The 19,929-nt window shown below is 41.4% G+C and overlaps 1 protein-coding gene and 1 long non-coding RNA gene across 5 annotated transcripts in view; one reads left to right on the forward strand and one right to left on the reverse strand.

The window, feature by feature from the left end:
* The first annotated feature begins 1,577 nt into the window (after positions 1-1,577).
* Positions 1,578-3,777, forward strand: LOC102023984. Its single transcript, XR_263031.2, has 3 exons — positions 1,578-2,438; positions 2,832-2,876; positions 3,735-3,777. It is a non-coding gene; the product is annotated as an uncharacterized LOC102023984 (long non-coding RNA).
* A 2,878-nt stretch (positions 3,778-6,655) lies between these two features.
* Stard3nl (STARD3 N-terminal like) overlaps positions 6,656-19,929 on the reverse strand; it is a 58,785-nt gene continuing 45,511 nt past the window's right edge. For 2 of the 4 annotated variants that reach the window (XM_005397743.2, XM_013521178.1), the window contains 2 exons: positions 13,973-14,047; positions 12,614-13,067 (listed from right to left, as the gene is read on the reverse strand). In XM_005397743.2, the coding sequence (XP_005397800.1) occupies positions 13,989-14,047 (59 nt within the window). In that variant the 3' untranslated portion in view covers positions 12,614-13,067; positions 13,973-13,988. Of the gene's footprint in view, positions 9,828-12,613; positions 13,068-13,972; positions 14,048-19,929 lie in introns of those variants that run through there. The other 2 variants (XR_263032.2, XM_005397744.2) reach the window with 2 other exon arrangements.

A 19,929-nucleotide genomic window follows, 5' to 3' on the forward strand; every position in this document is an offset into this window, starting at 1 on the left:
AGAGCTGATCAGGAGATTCTCTTTCCTCCAGTAAACGAAGGTACGTGTATGCCAATACAACAGAAAGTTTATCTGAAAAGGAATATGCCACTTTTTCTATCAATAACTACGAAACACAAGTGCAAATCTTTCTTAAATCTAGCCAGGGATGTAGCTCAGTGGCACAGTGCCTGCCTGGCAAGTGTGAGGTCGTGAGTTTGATTCCTGGCACACACACAAAAAATCTTATTACATGTAATGGTAGGTAGCATAAATGTCCCACCATTTTACTCACAGAAAGAAAATGGCAGAGGCTGTGGAGAAAGCAAACTGAAAATTTTACATAAGCTCTCGCAGCTTCAGTTTCAATATCTAGAATATTAAGATCACTGAAGCTTTTAATAACTGTCATGTGGATTATATGATACAACATATATGAAAGGACCTACCAGTGTACGACTTGGTAAACAGAGACATGGAGTTCTTCATTTTGGATGACTAGTTGATTTAGAAATAAGAACACTTTTGTGCCTCGACAAGCACATGCACTCAATCTTGCTGTACATAAAATTTCATCTGTAAACACTGTTTTGTTTTTTTTTTAAACAAAATGGTGTCCATTAGAGTGCAAACCCAGCTCAACAGAATATAGAATAATGACTGCTGCAATTTTATGGTGGTGTTGAAATTTTCTGATTTTATTTTATCATTGTTAAGACAAAATTTCATAAGTTAGGCTTGGGTGAGGCTAATGTGTATGAAACTTTCCTTCCCCATGAGGCATATGCTTCTTGCCCTTAGTACAGGCAGAAGCACAAACATTTACTGTACTACCAGTCTTTGCCAGGTCTGAGTGGGAATGTGAACAGTCTAGGAGGAGTTAGTGTCCCAGGGCAGATCTGCTACAGTGAAGGGAGAATAATCTTACCCTACTCACTCAAGAATAAATTACTGACGTATAGTTAACTTCTAAGATTTTAGCTAATAGGGGTGCTGCTGTAAACACGGATATGCACTATAATATGTCTTTAACTCAGGAAGTTACTTAGAAGGGGAACAGTTAGGTCAAATGGAATGTCTAATTTTAGTTTTTTGAGGAATCTTCATACTGATTTCCATAATGGTTGTACTAGTTTACACTGCCACCGACAATGTGGGATTCCCTTTCCCCACAGCCTCACCAGCATTTCCTATTGTTCGATTTCTTAATGATTGCCATTCTTTTCTGGAATCTTAGTATTTTAATTTGCATTTCTCTAACGACCAGAGATGTTTAACATTTTTTCTTGTATTTACTGGCAAACATGTACTAAAACAAAATTAAAATCAAAAACAAAGATTCAGGCTCATGTCCAAAAAAAATCCCAAAGAAACAGAAAGGAAGCAATATGAAAGTACAAGTTTAACATAAAGAATGTGCTTACTCCTCTTCTCTTGTAATGACTTTTGTTTTATCTTTTTTTTTTTTTTTTTTTTTAGTTTTGAGACAGGGTATCGCTATGCATTTCAGGCAGCCTTGAGCTCACTTTGTAGCCCAGGCTGGCCTCAAACTCAGTGATCCTCCTCCCTCAGCCTCAGTACTGGGATTACAGGCGTGTGCCTCCATGCCCAGCTCATAATGATTTTTCTAGCTACAGAGAAAACTGAAAAGAATACTAAGTTTCATGGTAATAATATTATGTAAGAGACAGGTTCTAGTTTAAAAGCTTTGTCTTGGGCCGGGGATATAGCTCAGTGGCATAAGCGCGTGCCTGGCAAACACAAGGTCCTGAATTGGATTCCCGGTACCCGCCCCAAAAAAAGTTTTGTCTTTTGTGGGCTTCTCTTGACAACAAAGCTAAAGAACGCACTTCCGTTAATGTAACCCCATACAAATTTCTAATGCCGCTTCCTGTATTTGTTCTGCTTTGTTTTTGATAAAAACTAAAAATCACACATGGGATGGCAAATGAATCAAGTGATTTTGAAGGGGGTTAAAATTAATCTGAGAACTTCAACGTCTTCCTGTCTAGCAGTGCAATATGTAGCGTATCTACAGAATTACACAGAGTGAGACCAATTAGTTCTGGAATAGCAGAGATGACATTTTTAATGACTGTTTCTCTGGACTTTTGTTGACAGATTTTATATATGTACGTATATGTGTTGTTGTTACACATCGTTCTGAAAGTTCTCTTGTGAGTGTCTTTGCCAGGTATGATTAAAAGAAACTATGAATGGTACTTTTGAGTGCCATCACAAAAAGGCAAGTTCCTAAAAACATGACGGTGTGTCTTCATCCACCTAATTCACTGGATCTGAAACATGTGACTTCTGGTTTTTCCCCAAGGTCAAAATGACCATGAAAGGGAAACATTTTGAATAGATTCAGGACAGCAAGGCAGTTATGACAGTGCTACAATAGGCATTCATGAAAGAGGGCTTCCAGAACTGCTTCAGAAAGTGGAAAGAATGACGAGGTAAGTGTGTTCAAAGAAAGAGGGAACTGTTTGAGAGGGATTAATAGCAATGCCTTTAATGTAATAATTATTTTAATTTAAACATTCACTGTATCTTTGGATCACTCCTTGTAAAGAACTGAAAGACTTCCAGAACTGGCTCATAATGTAGCAAGAATGATGGGACAAATGGATTCAAAGCAAGATATTTTGAGGGAGATTAATAATGGCAATGTGTCTTTCATTGTAAATTTTTGAAAATTTTCAACATTCCTCATATTTTTCAATCACATCTCATATACTTACATAGTAGTCATATATATATTTTTCAATCACACATACACACTATATATATATATAATTTATTAAATAGTGGCATGAATAATTGACCCTATTTGGTCTGATTTCTTTTAGTCACCATTGTTACTCCTAGAAAGCCTGATGTGAAAGACAAAACTGGTAAGTTCAGTACACTTAGCTTTATTTCTTGCTACACCTTTTTATATCTTCTTGGCCATCTTAACTTTTGAACTTCCCTGAGTTAAAGTAGAAAAAAACAGAATGACTGGATGTTCCACAGCAGTCTGAGGGATATTTTAAATTAATGCATATTTTCCTTGGCATCATATTAACACAGTAAATTGTTAATTCGTACCAGTAATCTTGGTACAAAACTAATGCAAATGAGAGGATACAGTGATATGTTCCACACTATTTCAACCAAGGGACTTCATTCATTCCTGTGTCTATTGTTTCTACTTCCCAGGGGAAAAGAATGACATCAGTTATTCTAGCTTTGTCTTTAACTGTACATAAATACAACTCTCACCTCCAGTTTTATTAAGTGAGCCTAATGCATGACGTGGCTTATCCACTTCCTGAAAAATGGCACTGCACTAAAATACTCAGCTGCTATAATAAAAAGTGGTCACTGGTTGCAAACAATAAAAATACCTGGAGATTTTCAGTCTACAGTGGTGGAGTTATGTTCTCTCTTTTAATCACTCACATTATCCTTTGAACACTGGATTTGAAATTCCATGGGTATGATTTACCTTACCCTTTTTTTCTCCTCAAAAACATGCAGCCATCCAGAACACAACTCTTAAGTGTTGCTACGGAATTAAACAGGATGATCTAAAAGGTGTAACACAGTGCCTGGCCCAGAAATGTGCATTCGACTGGTATTAGTCTATTAATGAGTGTCTTTCCTGTATTTTGTCAGATTTTATACACACACACACACACACACACACACACACAGTGCCAAATAATAGGCAGCAGTAATTGAAAAGTACCTGTCCTCCTATCTTCTAGTTATCAGTACTACTGAACCTGAAGCTTGTGTGAAAGATGAAAATGGTAAGTTTTATTGTCTACTCTCCTTTATGCTATGCTTCAGCTGTTTTTTTCCTCTTAATCATCTTAACTTGAACTGCCATACCTCAGTGAAAAAAATCACAATGGCTAAATGTTTTAAAATATATTGTGAGCCGGGTATGGTGGTGCACACCTGTAATCCCAGCACTTGGGAGGCTGAGGCAGGAGGATCGTTGGGAGTTCGAGACCAGCCTGGGCTATATAGTGAGCTGAAGGCCAGCCTGAACTGCCTAGTGAGACCCTGTCTCAAAAAGACAAAAAAAAAAAAACCATTGAATGACATTTTACATTCATGTATCGTTTCATAGGCATCATATTTACCCTGTAAATTACTAATTTGGGCATGATATGACTTCAAGTACAAGAAACAATGACACACTGAACAATTTCAACAAAACTACTTCAACTGAACTATTTTAACAAAACGACTTCATTCATGTGTCTATTGCTTCTAATGACTGGGAAACGATATCAAGTTAATTCTAGGTTTTTAAAAGTTGCTAGCTGCTAGTAATGTGACTTGGCACTCACAAAGTATTTTTAGACATAAGAACTTGGGCCGTCCTCTCTACAGACTTCCTTGGTTAATGCTCATAATGTTCCTATCTCATCATACCATACTTTCCACCCCATGTTACAGAGGAGGATAATGAGCTAAAACTACATTCCTTCACACGCCACATGGCTAGATTTGAAGTTTCAACTCAGGCCCTCAAGTGAAGAGTTCATATCCTTTCTTACTTCTCCTTTATGCTTCCTCTATGATGGATCAGACAGCAAGAAACTCCAAGGCTGAGCCTCCGAAACAGGATGGACATATGGTAGGGTGTGAAGTGCACAGACTTCTGAGCACCACAGACTGGGTACAGCCCAGGCCTCTTAATAGTGAGCTGCAGGAACATGGGGGAAGGACATCATTTCTTAGAATTACATCAAATGCTCAGCTACTGAAGAAACAAGGGCCTGGATAAGAAACATCTAGCAGAGGATATCCACTAAGCAACCTCAGGATAAATCCAACTTTCTAGCCCTTCCATCTTACATATGCCAAAAGAATGTAACTTGAAGTACTGGCTTGTGCCTGCTAACTTTTCCTCTGATTCTAGTGTCCAAAGAGCTCCAGACCTCAGCTGCCGTACCAGGCAGTGGGGAAGGCAATTTACTGTCACCTGACAAAGGGGAAGGACTTAGAAATACATTTACTGAGAACCCTTTCTATACCAAAGGCTAATGATTGGAGTTCGGACTCTAGGAAGATGCATGATGTAAAGTGAAAATTTCCCCAGGGAGACTTGGCCTTGTTACTCAAGCTGCCACTGCGGCTCCACTGTCACTATCTTTGACTGCAGACATCACATATTTCTTGTAAAACTTTGAAGGTTATCAGCTGCTATTACCCAGTAATATCAAAGCCCCAATGTGAACCTTGCAGAAAAGACAAGGGAATGAGCCACAAACACTGAACATCTTGAAGAGTTTGGATGACCCCCCTTTTTCACATTTTCTATAGTGCCCTCTCCTACAACCTCCCACCCATCCTGCTGGGAACATCACTGAATTCCCATGGACTGCACCTTGCTGCAGATCTCAATGCATGCCCAATGTGTAAAGGTTTACATTTCTAAGTCACCAATTCAACTTTCACTTAGGCTTACTGCTTTTGCCGTTTTGTGTTTCTATGGTGCTTTAGAGTTCTAGAATCACAGAACAGGTAAGAAGGAGATCTTCAGTGTCACATTGCTGGGTTAAATTTTAGGGCTGTGAGTTATTAAGTGCATGATATTAGACAAATTACTCCTTATTGTACCCTCAGTCCCTCTGCAATATAGGAATAAAAACAATTTGTTTCTCCCATGGGTGGTTATATAGATTAAATAAGACAAATATTTACATCAAAGCTCTCAGTATACTATTTCTAAATGCCAAATAGTACAGTACTAGTAATAGTACTAGTACTATTAGTATGAACTAACAGTTCATTAGTGCTTAATGAATGTATCTCGAATTACTGCTTAGAGATACATCAGGGCTGAAAAAAATCCTCCAACCTAGTTTTCACAAATTGACCTCCATTACAACTGAAGCCTTAACATTTTAGTATTAAAAAATTTTCTAAGTGCATTTAGGTTATGTTGTTCCAGCTGAGTTGCAACTGAATCTTACACTTGGTGGTCCTGGGCAAAGTGGTGAGAGCTGACCTTTGGGTTTGGGAGTGAGGGGTGGTGTCACTTCAGTGCAGGTCATCAGAAACCAACACCCATGACACCGACCATGGTATCCTGCACTGTCACATGTGTAGCTGAAACTCATGACCTGACTTTTCTTAGGTTTGCTGAACCTGCAGCTGACCAGCACCTCTGCCTACTACACCTACCTCCTGCTGCTGCTCAAGGGTACCCTCCATGGGGCCCTCATCACCTACTGTCTGTGCGGAAGATACCCTGTCTGCTGCGATGGGAAGAGCACCTGACAGATGGAGCCACGCAGGGCCATGGCGTCTCCACCGTTTCCTGTCACCACACCAAGCTTGATGGGCTCAGCTCCTGAAGGCCATGCATGCACTGTTGTCATTATCGCGTAGTTTTCCAACCAGTGGGAAAACTGTGTAGCTTCCTCTGTCACAAGGCACAGCCCATGGCACCCTGAGCCCCATTCTATGATCCCCACACCCACTCCAGCCAGCCAGGGTCTCACAGCCTTGATGTGCACAGCCTGCTGCTTTCTGGTCAGGACCTCAGTGTCTGTGGACTGGGTCATCCCCCTGGAAGTCTCCACTCTATCCATCCTGACACAGCCTCTGTGCTACTGTACTCTGCTGTATTTACTGTAGACACAATAAATAAGAAGTATCCAAAGTCTTCTTTGGGCAATGTGTAGTTTAATTTGATGAAATGGAATTGACAATTCGATGTAAGAAACAGCAGGACAAATGAGCAAGACCACATTTTATCGCTACAGTGGCTCCAAGGAGCAGCAGCCAGTTGAAGATGCCCATGTTGGTCTTTTAAAGGTCAACACATTTCAGATACAGTTTGTAAGAGACCCTCCATGGCAATAAGAAAATGTCTAATGTTAATGGTATTATGTGTGCTCAGCTGTACAGCAGCATTCCATAGCATCAATCAGTTTCCTGATTCTCACAATGTCCTCTTGAGATCTGCATTAATTCTGTAGGTTCAGTGTGATGGAAGACTTCATCAAATGGACCCTGGACCCAGAGGACGTAGGCTTTGATACTGGGTCTGAAATTTAGTGTCCAGGTGACATCAGATACTTGAAATCTCTGTGCCCTAATTTCTTCCTGTGAGATGAAGTTAGTATGCCCTGACTCCTGGAGTCGGGAAGATCAGATGAGTTCATCATGCTTGGTACAGACATGTCCTTAACAGCATTGGTATGTGTTCCACACAGAGATACAGTGAATACGGACACATACGCAAAAGCACCAAGAATGCTCTCTTTTTACTTCTGTACAGAGGATGGGTGGGATGGAATAGCGACTGAGCTCTGTTGTACAAGGCAACCCATGATCCTGCAAGAGTCCTCTGAGGTGGGTACAGTTATGGTCCACAGTTTACAGATGGGAAAAAGTTACCTACTAAGGTCACTATAAATTTAACTCCAAGTCTCTGTGAACTCAAGCTTTGTGGCCACGTGGGTGTGCACACATAATCTACCTAATAGCGAGTATCTTCCTTTCAGACATTTTTAATTGGGGAAAACAAACAAACAGCATGCATTGCACCCTTGCCTGTGGCATCCTCTAATGACGCAGGGTCTGTACAAATTTGTGAGCGCATCTCCTCAAAGGAACTCTAGGCCACTAGTTTGTCACTAATTTCCCCACTGTCTTTCTCCCTTGATGACTGCTCTCCGTGTTATAAATAGAAGAGAAATTCTGCCTTCCATTGTGAGTGTCCTTGTTGCACAACTGCTCATTTATGGACAGCAGCAATGAACAGTGACCCTCAGGCACAGTGGGGCCTTTCACGATGCTCTCCGGTGCAGACAGTACGCTTGACATCCAGCTCCTCCATGGGACATTGGCTACAATCAGGGGCACTTCAGAAGCAGAACTTGTGTTATGCATCCTTCCTGGTCCAGGACTTCTCCACAGCACAGTAGCCTCATGCAGGGAAGCCACCTGGTGAGGGGGAGGACATGGGGCCAGGAGTCACACTGCATAGCTATACCATCAGTTCTCCCTTTTTAAAATTGACATGTGAAATTTGTTCATATTCTTGGAATCGTGTCTGATACAGTGCATACATAAAATGGGCAGTGTTTAAATCAGTGTGAGCATGTCTGTCTCCTCAAATACTCCATTTCTCTGTGATTTAAAAAGCTGAAGATCCTTTTGCCTATGTTTTTTGAAAGACATACAGATTATCTACATTTTATTCCCACATTGGTTGAGATTATTAATCTTTAAACCAAAGAGCGGAAATTAAAATTTCACATTCCTAAGTAGTTACAAACTCAGTGACTGACACCCTGCTAAAGTACTAACAGCAATCACTTGTGTAGAACTGTTTTGGTTTCTGGATTCACTATGCGTTATCCCATGGAATTCTCATAGGCAGCCTATGAGATATGTACAATTGTTTGTTCTGGTGAACTGAGGCAGAGAGGTCTAAGGAATTTCCTTATGGCTGCATAGCTATTTAGCAACAGTGCTGGGATTTGAACCCAAGAAGCCTGGTTTCAGGAGCTCTGCTCTTGCCTTAAACATTACTTGATCCTGAAGTGGAAACACGTTACTCTTCTGGACATGTTACTCTCCTTCCTTTTAGGCTCAGAGCTGGTAAAGAGAAAGAGAAAGCAAAAGCCCTTCTGAACTGCCTATATTTCTTCTCTTGACTGCTGCATTGTTCTTACAATGCCAAGGTTGTAGGCCAATTTGCCACAGGGAAGACTTCTACATACTGACCTCCCATTCTCCACTGGATCTCTATGACTCAAATCCATAACATGTTCGGATAAAATGAAAACCACAACAGCCAGCTGCAGGCATATGTTCAGTGGGAAAGCACGGCAAAGATTCACACAATTCCACCTGAAGATACGTATCTCTCCAAGGTCTTACAGAGTAGAGTGTCCCACACACACCTCAACTAGAAGCAGATTCATCAAGGACATGCAGTATGTTCACAACCATTAAGAAAAAAAAAATGCAACTTTCCAGGCAATATTTATAAATTACCTCATTATAGATTCTTTGTAGCACAGTTCTTTTCCTTACAGGCTTCATTTGTTAAGTCTTTTTGTCTACTAAACAGGCCATACTGGAAATAGTTGATTTTCCTCATTATAATCAATTACCTAAGGAACTGCCAATTAGCAGCTCAGTAATAACGCATCACAGAGATGTTACAGCATCTTATAATTCAACCAAAAGGCTAGAAACTGAAGATTTTGAAATACCAGGAAAGCTTATATAACAGAATGCGCAGTTCCCATCATGATCTGTTAGGCTACGTCTTTGCTTTGTTTTGTGTGTCTAATAGCCAGTACCTACCACATAGTGAGCATCAGGAATTCCACAAATCAGTCTGTGCTCTAGTATGACACAGTACAGTTCTGTTCATTTTACTAAGATAACTAGGTCTCAGAGGCCCAATGTTAAACATACAAAAATCTCCAGTGTTAAGAATGCCTAGTATTAAACACAGAGTAAGTCCTAATAGTGAATATGACCAATAGTATACAAGTGAGCCACACTATTAAATATGGATAACTGTAAATAAGGAGTAAGTTCCAGAGTCCACGTGATTCCAGGCTGATCTACCTTAACAAGCGCTGCTCAATCCACCCAACCAGGGGCTCATAGTCTCCTTCTGAGAAACCAGACAGTCACACAGGCATGGACGTTATCACAGGCCAGCGCACGACTGAAAAATCTCCTGACCTCCAGCACAGCTGTCTCAGATTGTCAAGTCGCCAGGAGCCATCACACACAGGATACACTGCACAGGCATGAGACACAATTCACATGGTCAGGGCTCTCCGGGTGTAAGCCATCAGCTCCCTCTGGAAACAGAGTGTATGTTCTAAAATGTCCATGTGAAGATGTTCATTCACTGTAGCACCCCATAGGACAGACACAAATTCACTCAAATGTCCAAAGAGAGAATAGTACAATAAAGGATACCACAAAATCAGTATGCATCTCAAAAAAACACTTTAAAATGGAAAATAATCAAGACATGGTATTGTAATACATACAACATGAGCTTGAACTGTTAGATGACACATTCACATGGTTAAAAAAATGAAAATATTTTAAATTCTGTAAATATGGATGTAGATATATATTTATACATCCCCATTTCACTTTCTTGCACAAAGTATGCACCATCCATTATTTTGCATTCCCTCATTTATAAATCCTAGAGCTCTTACTTGTCAGCACATTTAAACAGCCACAAAGTATTACACCGAATAAAAAATATGGTATTTCATCAGTTCCCTGTAACAGATCCTTGACTTATTTCTAGTATCTTCCTACTATATAGAGAAAGAAACACATGTAATCAAGATCCACTCCTTGGTTCTCTTGTTTGGATCAGACCTCCTTAGACCAATCCTTGCCCTCTGTGCAGAGTGGAGCTGCTTCTGCATGGCAAATGCACAGCACCAGACAGGAAATGGTCACATCACCCACAGCTTAGTGGAGCTGAGGTCACAGCGGGCCCCAGGCAGCGTCCCCTGGGGTTCACACCTCTCAGCACCTTCCTTCCCCATCCATCTGGGCTGCCCTGAGCTTCAGCAGCACAGAGCAGAGGCCTGGGTAGGCAGGCACACAATGGGTGACAGCCAGTGCTGGTGTGGCTGGTGGGGCTTCGCTTTCTCAGGCTTGTTGTTTCCGTGCTCTGTCAAATGCGGTTGATTCTTGGAAGAGGCTCAAAGTCAAACCGGCCCCAACTGGTTGGGGCAGCACAAGGAGTGGTGAGGGTGTTGGAAGGGAAACCGAGGGCAGTTAAACCACAGTGAACCTGGCTCACTTTCAAAATGTCACAGCTAATGAATACAAAGAAAATATCTTCACACTGGTGACTGCCATCAACCTTGCTCTCTGCAGTGTGAGTAGCTGGGCACCCTACACGGGACACAGGAAATGCATTAGCTGCTGTAGGCGTTGGGAGCCTGGTTGCCAGGACTACGTAGACATTGGTCCTTCTGTCACTGAACTGACCCTGTGCTGGAGGAAGGAGCAGTCTTCAGGCCAAGATTATCCAGAACATTCCAGCAAGAGCCTGTCCATTTCCGAAGTATTGGATTTATAGATATTTGGTACCTTTTATTTTAATCTTCTCAGTATAGGGCGAGTGGCACATGACTCGTACCCATTAGGACAGGTGGACATACAGATGGCCAACACTGATGTGCTCTAGAAGCCCAGATACAGAAGCCCACAGTTCTAATGGGTAACTGCAAGTCATATACTGAACAGCCTGACATTCCTCTACAGACACAAAATAATTAGAGTCAATTTGAACAAAGCTTAATAGAGGACAGTAACATCAGGTAAATGCATGACAGGGGTCAGTCAGATGAGGCTTTTTCACCAATCTAAGCATATGAAGCTAATTTCCCACACCATGCTGCCCACGCCTGGTGCAGAGTGGGAGACCAGGACCCTGGGTTCAAGCTGTCTAGCACTGGCGGAGGCACAAGGAGCACAGAGATAACCACTTTAGGTGTTTATAGAGTGACTTCATTGCAATCGTATACTTCTTTCTCTTCTGTCTGTGCTCAGAAAGCCAATTTCTAAGCCTGCCCTGGATTCTAAGAGGACAGGCCACATCCTAAGTGCTTCAACCCCCCATGTGTGGGGAGTTCCCTACAGGAGTTAAACTGATGCCCTGACCGCAAGCTTAGGTCTCATCTGTGTGCTTGGTGTGCATCTATGCCACTCCCAAGGTAGGAAACTGTCTCTGAGAGGAAGTCACCGAGGCCCTCAGGCCTCAGCCCCGACCTAGACTCTGAAGAATTTGCTCAACCAGTACACTATAAAAAGCTCTCCCTGGTCAGACCCCAGCCTCCTCGATCTTCCTAGCCTTGGTGCTGAGGTCTGGTCACTTTCAGCACAAGCATAGCTGGGGATGGGATCTGTACAAATGCTCAGGTTCTGTCCACACCAGCAGCACCACGATTAACTGAAATAAGTTTTACTTGAATGACATAATGACGGGAGCTAGGAAACTAATGGATCTGCTGCTCCTGTGAGAGTAGTAAGATGAATGTTCATTGATGAAAATATACCTCTCAATGTTATTCAACTTATTTTAACTCACATTAGCTAAACAGGTGTATAGACTGCAATGATTTCAAAGTCCATAGTGGGTTCCAAGTAAGAGTATGTTGATCTAAGGATACCAGGGCTTACAGGAAGGGAATGGAAAGTTACTGTTTAATGATTAGAGTTTTATTTGGGATAATGAAAAAGTTTTGAACATGGTAGTAATGGCTGTACCATACTGTAAATGTAATTAATATCACTTAACTGTGCTTTTAAAATGGATCAGATAGCAAATTCTGCTACACATATGGACCAAAATTTTTTAAAGTTAATAGTGTAAAAGGCCAAATACTATTGAATAGTACATTAAGTTATATGGTCTATGAATTATATCTCAATAAAGCTATTAAAATAAAAAAAGAGTATGTAGAATATTTTAAAATTCTATCTCAGAGAAAGAGATTTCATGATAGAAATAGAAAAGTATGAAGATATTGTATGTCTTAACCCACCCACCTTCACAGTTCAATACCATAGACCAAATGCCAAGCATCAACAAGAAAAACACAGCCAGTCACTTTGATATGTTGGATTTTATTTTATTTTTTTAATTGTACAAAGAGCACATGTGCATGAGTTAAAAAATACGAGGGAAATGTAGGGTGTTAAAAAAGAAATACAAAAGAAATCTGAGACATGAAACCAAAAAATTCCATTGTGTGAACTGAAATAAAAAGCTATTTCACTGACTACAAAAGTGTTATTTCAATATATTATGAAGTCTTTTGATTCGGATATAGCACAAGACTTTCCTTCAATTATTCCTTAACAGGGGTGACTCAGTCTTACTGGACAGAGGAACATTAAGACAGGTGGGCGACTGAGTGGTGTTCATGTGGGACAATGTCCATGAGGTATCACCATAAATAAATCCTTTATTAGCTGTTCCACAAAGTCACCACTCCAACTTTCGAGGAGACCCATCTCCATCTTTTCTCTCAGATGGCTTTCAGTGAGGGCTCTTCCCACTTAGAAAAAGAGTGAAGACAGAATGTTGAGAGGCAAAGTCATGCCGCCTTCTGTTTTTATGTATAACACAGCAGACACACAAAGGACATATGATTTTATTTTTAAGCATTTTAGAAAATATTCAACTATCCAGGTGTCACTCTTTCTTCCTGTCTGCACTGCTGCTGTGCAAAGAAGGGGCTGAGGCACGCTGGGGTCACCCATGTGGACACTGTGCTCATCAGCCATGCCCCTGGCTGTCTGACCTCCGTCCCGGCTTTCCCAGGACTCATATTCCACCCACTACCTTTTTTGTTTGTGATGAAATAATTGAGCGGAGTTGCTGTTGCTCTGATGTCTTGGTGCTTATTTTCTTAGTATTTGTAAGACTGCAATGATTTTCTTTGATGGTCTGAGTTATCTGACACCATTCTACCTCACAGCGTCTGATGGACAGCTCGGGAGCTCCACACCGATGGGGAGCACCTGGGAAGCCTGCAGTGCCCCCAGTGCCACACTGGGCAGAGCTAAGTCCGATTCCCCGTATCCGCCTGTGCTACGTATGCGCTCACTCGCCTCCACGGAACAGGGAGCTAACAGCAGTCCCTACGTCGCACAGCAGCAACCGCTTAACGTCTCACACTGCAACAGTGTCTGGCCACCAGCAGCCTGACTAAGTTAACAGAATGTATTCTTCCTTATTTGGTGTTGAGTTGGGACTCGGTATTTTTCAAACCCTGTTGTTATTTTTCTGTAGAAAAAACTTTTAAGAAATTTGACGCCACTGAAGAATGTGACTATTGAATCTGTCGTTAGGACACACCTGGCTACGGCCTTACACTTGTCCTTGGAAGCGCACTGTCCGTCTGCTCAGAGAAAACGCTCCTTTTCTAACCACATGACTGACAAGTTCATTTTCACTTACTTTTATGAAGCAGAAGTCAGAGGTCTAAAAGTGCTTTCTCATTGTCCTGCTTTTCCTCAGCTTCTTCCTCAGATCCTGTGCAGTGGGAAGAAAAAGGGAAATGAGGGTTTCATTCTATGGTTGTCACAAGCTGCTGCATTATAATATACACGTGTCATTTTAAATGAAAGCCTATCTGTTTAAACCTCAATAGATTTAAGTTAATCTTAATATGTTACTTATTTCTTGTAGGAGGAAAACTTTTAACATATTATCATTTGTACTAACTTGGCAAAATGGGTTTCACTTACATACTACTGAAAATACTCAATTAATATGAATGATTATTTTTTTTCTTCCTCTGCCTCTTTGCTGACACAAAGCTTGTATTTTTAAGTCCAGATGATGACCTTTGGTACAACAGATTTAATCACTGTACTGAGGGCCGTGAGGGCTCCCAAAAGGGAAAGCAGAGCCAGATGTTCGCCCTCTCTGGCTGTGGCCAGGGCCCACCCACCAGCCATTCTCCATCAGGTCTCATAAGCCCCATATCACCCCTACACTTCCAGTCACCCCACAGTCATACCACTCTAGAAATCTCCCCTTACAACCCATCCACGAGAAAATACTACTTCTCATCTATTAGATACACTTTCCTCAGTAACAGTTAGAAAATAAAATTAATGTAAGTACCTGGGAATGTAAGAAAGGCTAAATAAGTACATTTCCATGAAATATCTTACCGTCCCTGTAAAATTATGATCATGTATGGTATACAACAGCACGGAAAATACATTTGCACTAAAGCAAAGTAAATATGTAACAAATAAAAAAAAAATCTTTGCATAGAAGATCACATTTGACAAAATTAAAAAAGCAAATATGTATGTGCAACAAGAAAGCATAAAATAATCACATGCCTTTTACATATTTTTGTGAATGTTACAAAATGTTTGCAATGAACATACAATGACTTAGTAATTTTAAATTCCAGTTTTAAAAGCAGGGTATAAGTAATATAGACAGGAAAGACAAAGAGACATCAAATTATACTAGAAGGAAAAAGCTAAATTTTGAACTCCAGTATTGATGAATACTTTGAAGGATAGGGGAGTTTTAAATTTTGCTCCTTCTGCCTTTTCATAAAAGCAAATATGATTTTTCAGATCAGCGAAAGGCAAACAGAGAAGAGGGGAGTGAGGATGGATCAGTTCACACCTGAAGGAGCAGCCAACCTCTGCTGCTGTTTCCACCTGCCTGATGCAGCTAAGAACATCCACCTGGGTTAGTGCCCCGAGCAACTGGGGACACGTGAAGACTGGTCAGAGTTTAAGACTGTGCCCCACATATTAATCTCACAAATGTGACATAGCTGAAGTGAAACTGGGGGTAAAAGAAATAGATAAAAGTAGAATGGCTGGACTGCTCAGTTTCCCAGCCACTGAACTGCCCCACACAATGGAAATGCAGGGTGGTTTAGCTGTTTATATTATTTGAAAGGGTATAAGGAAGATGATCAGGCCAACCCTTCCTTTTTTAGGCTCACTGAACACCTGTGGGGCCATAAGCATGAACACCAAGAAGTGTGTCTTGTGATTACCTGGGAATGCTAAATAAAGCTACACCTTCAACTAAAACGTAACTATATATATTGTCTAAGTAGTTTAAAAGGACCTCTGGCTGTGGTCTAGCAAGGTGGTGAACAGGTCAATGTAACTTCTCCATGAGAAGCACCTCTACCAGTTGGCAAAGTAAACAAAACTAAGCATTCCAATGCACATAATAACTGGACACATCTTTAAGTTTGAGAAAAACGTCTAAATTTAGGAAATAATAGGGCTACTGCGGCCCAAGTTGCTTCTCTTCCTTTCACACCACTGAACACCCAGCTCAGTGCAGAAGACTACCGTGAGGTCCAGCAACAAAGGTCCTAGCTGAAGGAAGCTCCTTCTGCTTGAAGCTAGAGCCACACTCTTGGGCAGGTGCTCTGCTGGCCTAAGGTATTCATAGCTACAGCAAGCAAATGCCTGGCTGCAGCCATTCTCCCATGCAGCGAGCGAGAGACCTAAGAGAGTTCCAGCCAGTCTAATATCCTGAGCTGTAAGCAGACACAGAGATCATATGAAAGGTCTCAGCAGAAAGTAGAAGCTCCAGAAGACTCAAAAATAACCTAATCCTGAAATGTGTCAACCAACCCAGGTACACATTCATTTGGCAAAGGACAGAAATCTTAACCCAGGGATTTGAGTGTGGTCTCTGTTCAGGACTGGGCTACCACTAAGCTCTGTAGCACATGGGACTTCTGGGAAACATTTTGTTTAAAAAGCAAGACTTAAAGAACAAAAAAAATGTAACACACAATGAGAAGTAGCCATATTAGTTGAGGAATATACTTTCATAGGCGATGTATTAAACCAGCAAATAGCAACCTCTTAAGAAGATATCAGAAATTAGAGTTGCTATAATATACTTTCCAACAAAATACTTCTTGACAGAAAACCTAAAACATATATGGAATCAGAAAACTGTGATCATACTAAGGGTGAAAAAATAAACCACCTCTGAATGCCTCCAAATACTCTATTTACCAAGGAAAAATGTCAAAGGAGCTGTTACAAATATATTCCAAAAACTATAGAGAATCAATTTAAAAACTAAAGGAAAATATGACACAAACAAACACAAACATAGAGATTCAAAAGCTCTGTGTTCATACTGTGGAAAAAGTATCCAAATATACAACGGAACAAGCTATTAATATGTGCTAAACATTAACCTTTAACCAAAAGAAGCTGAATACAAAAAAATTAACACAAAATGTCCAGAAAAATGTACATTTATAAAGATAGAAAGCAGATTAACTATGGAGAGTTATTTTAAACATACTTGTAGTTGACTAACTCTGGTAACCAGCGATTAATTCTCAAAATTTTAAACAAAAGGGGGAAAAAACCTGTGCTTAAATCTATTGTCTGTAAAGGGTGATCACATAATTACTCATCTCATCAAACAATAATCCCATAAATAACAGAAATAAATAAGCCCAGCACAGGCAGACTAGCAGGCACAGTCGCTCTGGTGGGGTACTGAACTGGGACACTAATGCCTTTATCCAGACTTGCTTGCAAGAGCTGATATTACATGGTCTAGCTCTTCCTCAGTGTCAGCCAGTCGCTCCCTGAGGTAGGCCAGGAATGCCCCGTCCTTGCCTCACACTGGGTTCCCGTTCGCTTTCTGACCACACGCAAGAGTGTCACTCCAGTCATCTGGAAGGGCTGTGCTTCCTCCTGCTGCCCATTTCACACACAGGTTTACAGGGCACCAGATTCAGCCTACAAACAAATATCTTTACAGCCTTTACAGGGCATATGGTACACCTACTAATATGTGCTCATTTCTTAATTTCTCAGAGGCAAACACTGAGGGGAAAATGCCAAAATTTTTATTTATTTATTTAATCCATTCTCTCTTTCCAGGTAACCCTTCAGTAGTTTTAAATCCACTGTGCGCAAGTTGTACATGACACTGGGGAAACAAGCAGAGATAAGCAGGCTATGCCTGGCAGATGTCCTCATGTCCACATGGTCAGACAGGGCTGGATCAGGCCAACAGCAGCTTACAACTCCACCTACCACAGACTGGCATTTAGCTGGCATAATGAGAAATGTATGCTCTACAGGAGAGTCCTCTGGTCTAGACACATGAATCTAGCAATAATTTTCAAGTTTTAATTCTTGTTGAAACTGAACATTCAAATGTGTAAACATAGTATAACAGAGTGTCCCTCTGAGAATCCTTTTCTGCCCACTACTACTAATCTGCATTTGTCTTAGGCAAAGCAGCCACCCAGTGGAACACTAGGAAAGTGTATCTGGTTCTGTTGAGCTCCCAACCAAATGAGATGGAGATGCCTCAGAGGACCACTAGGTGGTGGCAAACATCAGGCAGAAGCCAAGGGATCAGGAGGGAGAAAGCTTGATGGGGAAAGCTCCTCTGGGTGAAATTCCTCATGTTATATTAGGCTGCTGACCTGAGCTTCTAATGAAGAATACTATTTATTACCAAGAAACTGTATTATTGATAGAAAATAAATAACAATACTTTTTGTATTATTGTACAAAATACTTTTGTATTATTGATAGAAAATAAATAAACAATACTTTTTGACTTTTCTAAGAAAAAGTCAAAAAGTATGAGCTAAATTATGAACTTTCTTTTTAAAGAATGAGTGCTATGACATTTGAATGAAGTAAGAGCAAAAAGGTTAGTATATCACCTAATTTCTACTGTCTGAGAAACAAATTTTCTGGTAATCCACACCTGTACTCCACGTGGCCTGTGGTTTTACATTTTAGGTTCCACAGTAATGTTCAAGATATGAGCTTCCAGGGAGTGCTGGCCTTTGGGCCAGCCCCTAGCCATGCAGGTGCCCTGGAGGCGGGCCGCCGTCACCCGGGAAGCTGTGCAGCAGCACACGCCGGCTCTCATATTGACCGCTGCCTCGTGGTTGAGAACTATCATGGCACAGAGAAGCAATGACACAACTGGCCTGCCACACGCCAGCCGCAGAGGCCTGCCCGGGGATGTGCGTGAATCATCCTGACATGGAGAAACCCCTGGGAATACATGCCACCCAACGGGTCACTCTTGCCCCTGCCGTTGAGAACCAGAAAGGTCCAGAGTCAGCAGAGGAACAGCTGCTGAACAAAGACTCAGAGAACACGAGAATACAGACTACACCCGAAGACTCAGAGGTCTAGTTGACTAGGGTCACAAGAGCCATTTGGAAGCTGGAAACCAGCAGGACCTTGCACAATACCTGGGGAGACCCCCTGGAAGCCATTGTTCCCCTGACAGTACAGGCTGCAGTGGAGGAGGGTGTGGAGCTCCAGAGAGGTCTGCATTGAGATGTCTGCTGCCTGTGCTGACGATTGGGGAGAGGACACTAAGTGGCTGCAGGGTCCCAATGCGCTGGGAGGCTGGAGAGAAAAAGCTATAAAAAATGGCTTTCGGCCCAGATGGCTCACTTGAGATGTTAGTATGAACTGCTTCCTCAGTATTTTACAGCCGTGACAAGGTGGAGGCCAAGGAGAGAAAACAGACACTGAGAAAAAGCAGCTGCTTTTGCTGCAGCACTAAGAGAACGTACCCTAAGTCTGATTCTTGGGGTCCTAAGAAGAACTTGATGACTACATTCATCTGCTACCACTGTTAAAAGCCAGGCCACCTCAACAGGAACTGCCCTAAGAAGGCTCCTGAGCCATGCCCTGAATGCAAAGGTGACCACTGGAGATCGCTCTGCCCTCTGAAGCGGAGGCCCCAGAGCTCAGACTCATCCTACCAGTTAGAACAACAGGAATGAGGGGACCCGGGGCATACTCTGCCTTCTCCCTCTGGCCAGACTGTCATCTCCATGGAGGAGCCCCAGGTAATCATGACTATAGAGGAAACAGAAAACAGCCTGTTGCTAGACAGGTGCAAGTCTGTTGGTCCTTCTTTTCGATCCTGGCCTTCCTTCCAGCCATCACACTTCAGTGAAAGGAGTCACTGGTGAGGAGGTAATATGCTATTTTTCACAACTCTTAGGCTGTAATGACTTGTTAGATCTTTCTTGCATATCTCTGTCTTCCTGAGAAACCACTTTGAAGATATGACCATGTATTACAGCAGCCATTGATATTTTCCTACTAATCTGTCCATAACTCTGTAATGTCTGTATTGTTCCCATGCTATTTTGTAAATGGATGTATGTTTATTACTATGTGTTGCATACAACAACCATTGAGAATAGCCAATGATTATTCAATTGGTCACTCATGTATAGCTCTATTCATTTTCTTTAGAAACCATTTTGAAGATACCAAAGTAGAGTACAACAACCATTGATAATCTCCTACCACTTTTGTCTGTAACTCACTATTACTTGTTTATTTGTTTTCCTCAGAAACTATGTTGTAGATAACAATATGTAAAACACC

The sequence above is a fragment of the Chinchilla lanigera genome, unplaced genomic scaffold, assembly GCF_000276665.1.
Source record: "Chinchilla lanigera isolate Chin_1 unplaced genomic scaffold, ChiLan1.0 scaffold00059, whole genome shotgun sequence".
Lineage (NCBI taxonomy): Eukaryota > Metazoa > Chordata > Mammalia > Rodentia > Chinchillidae > Chinchilla > Chinchilla lanigera.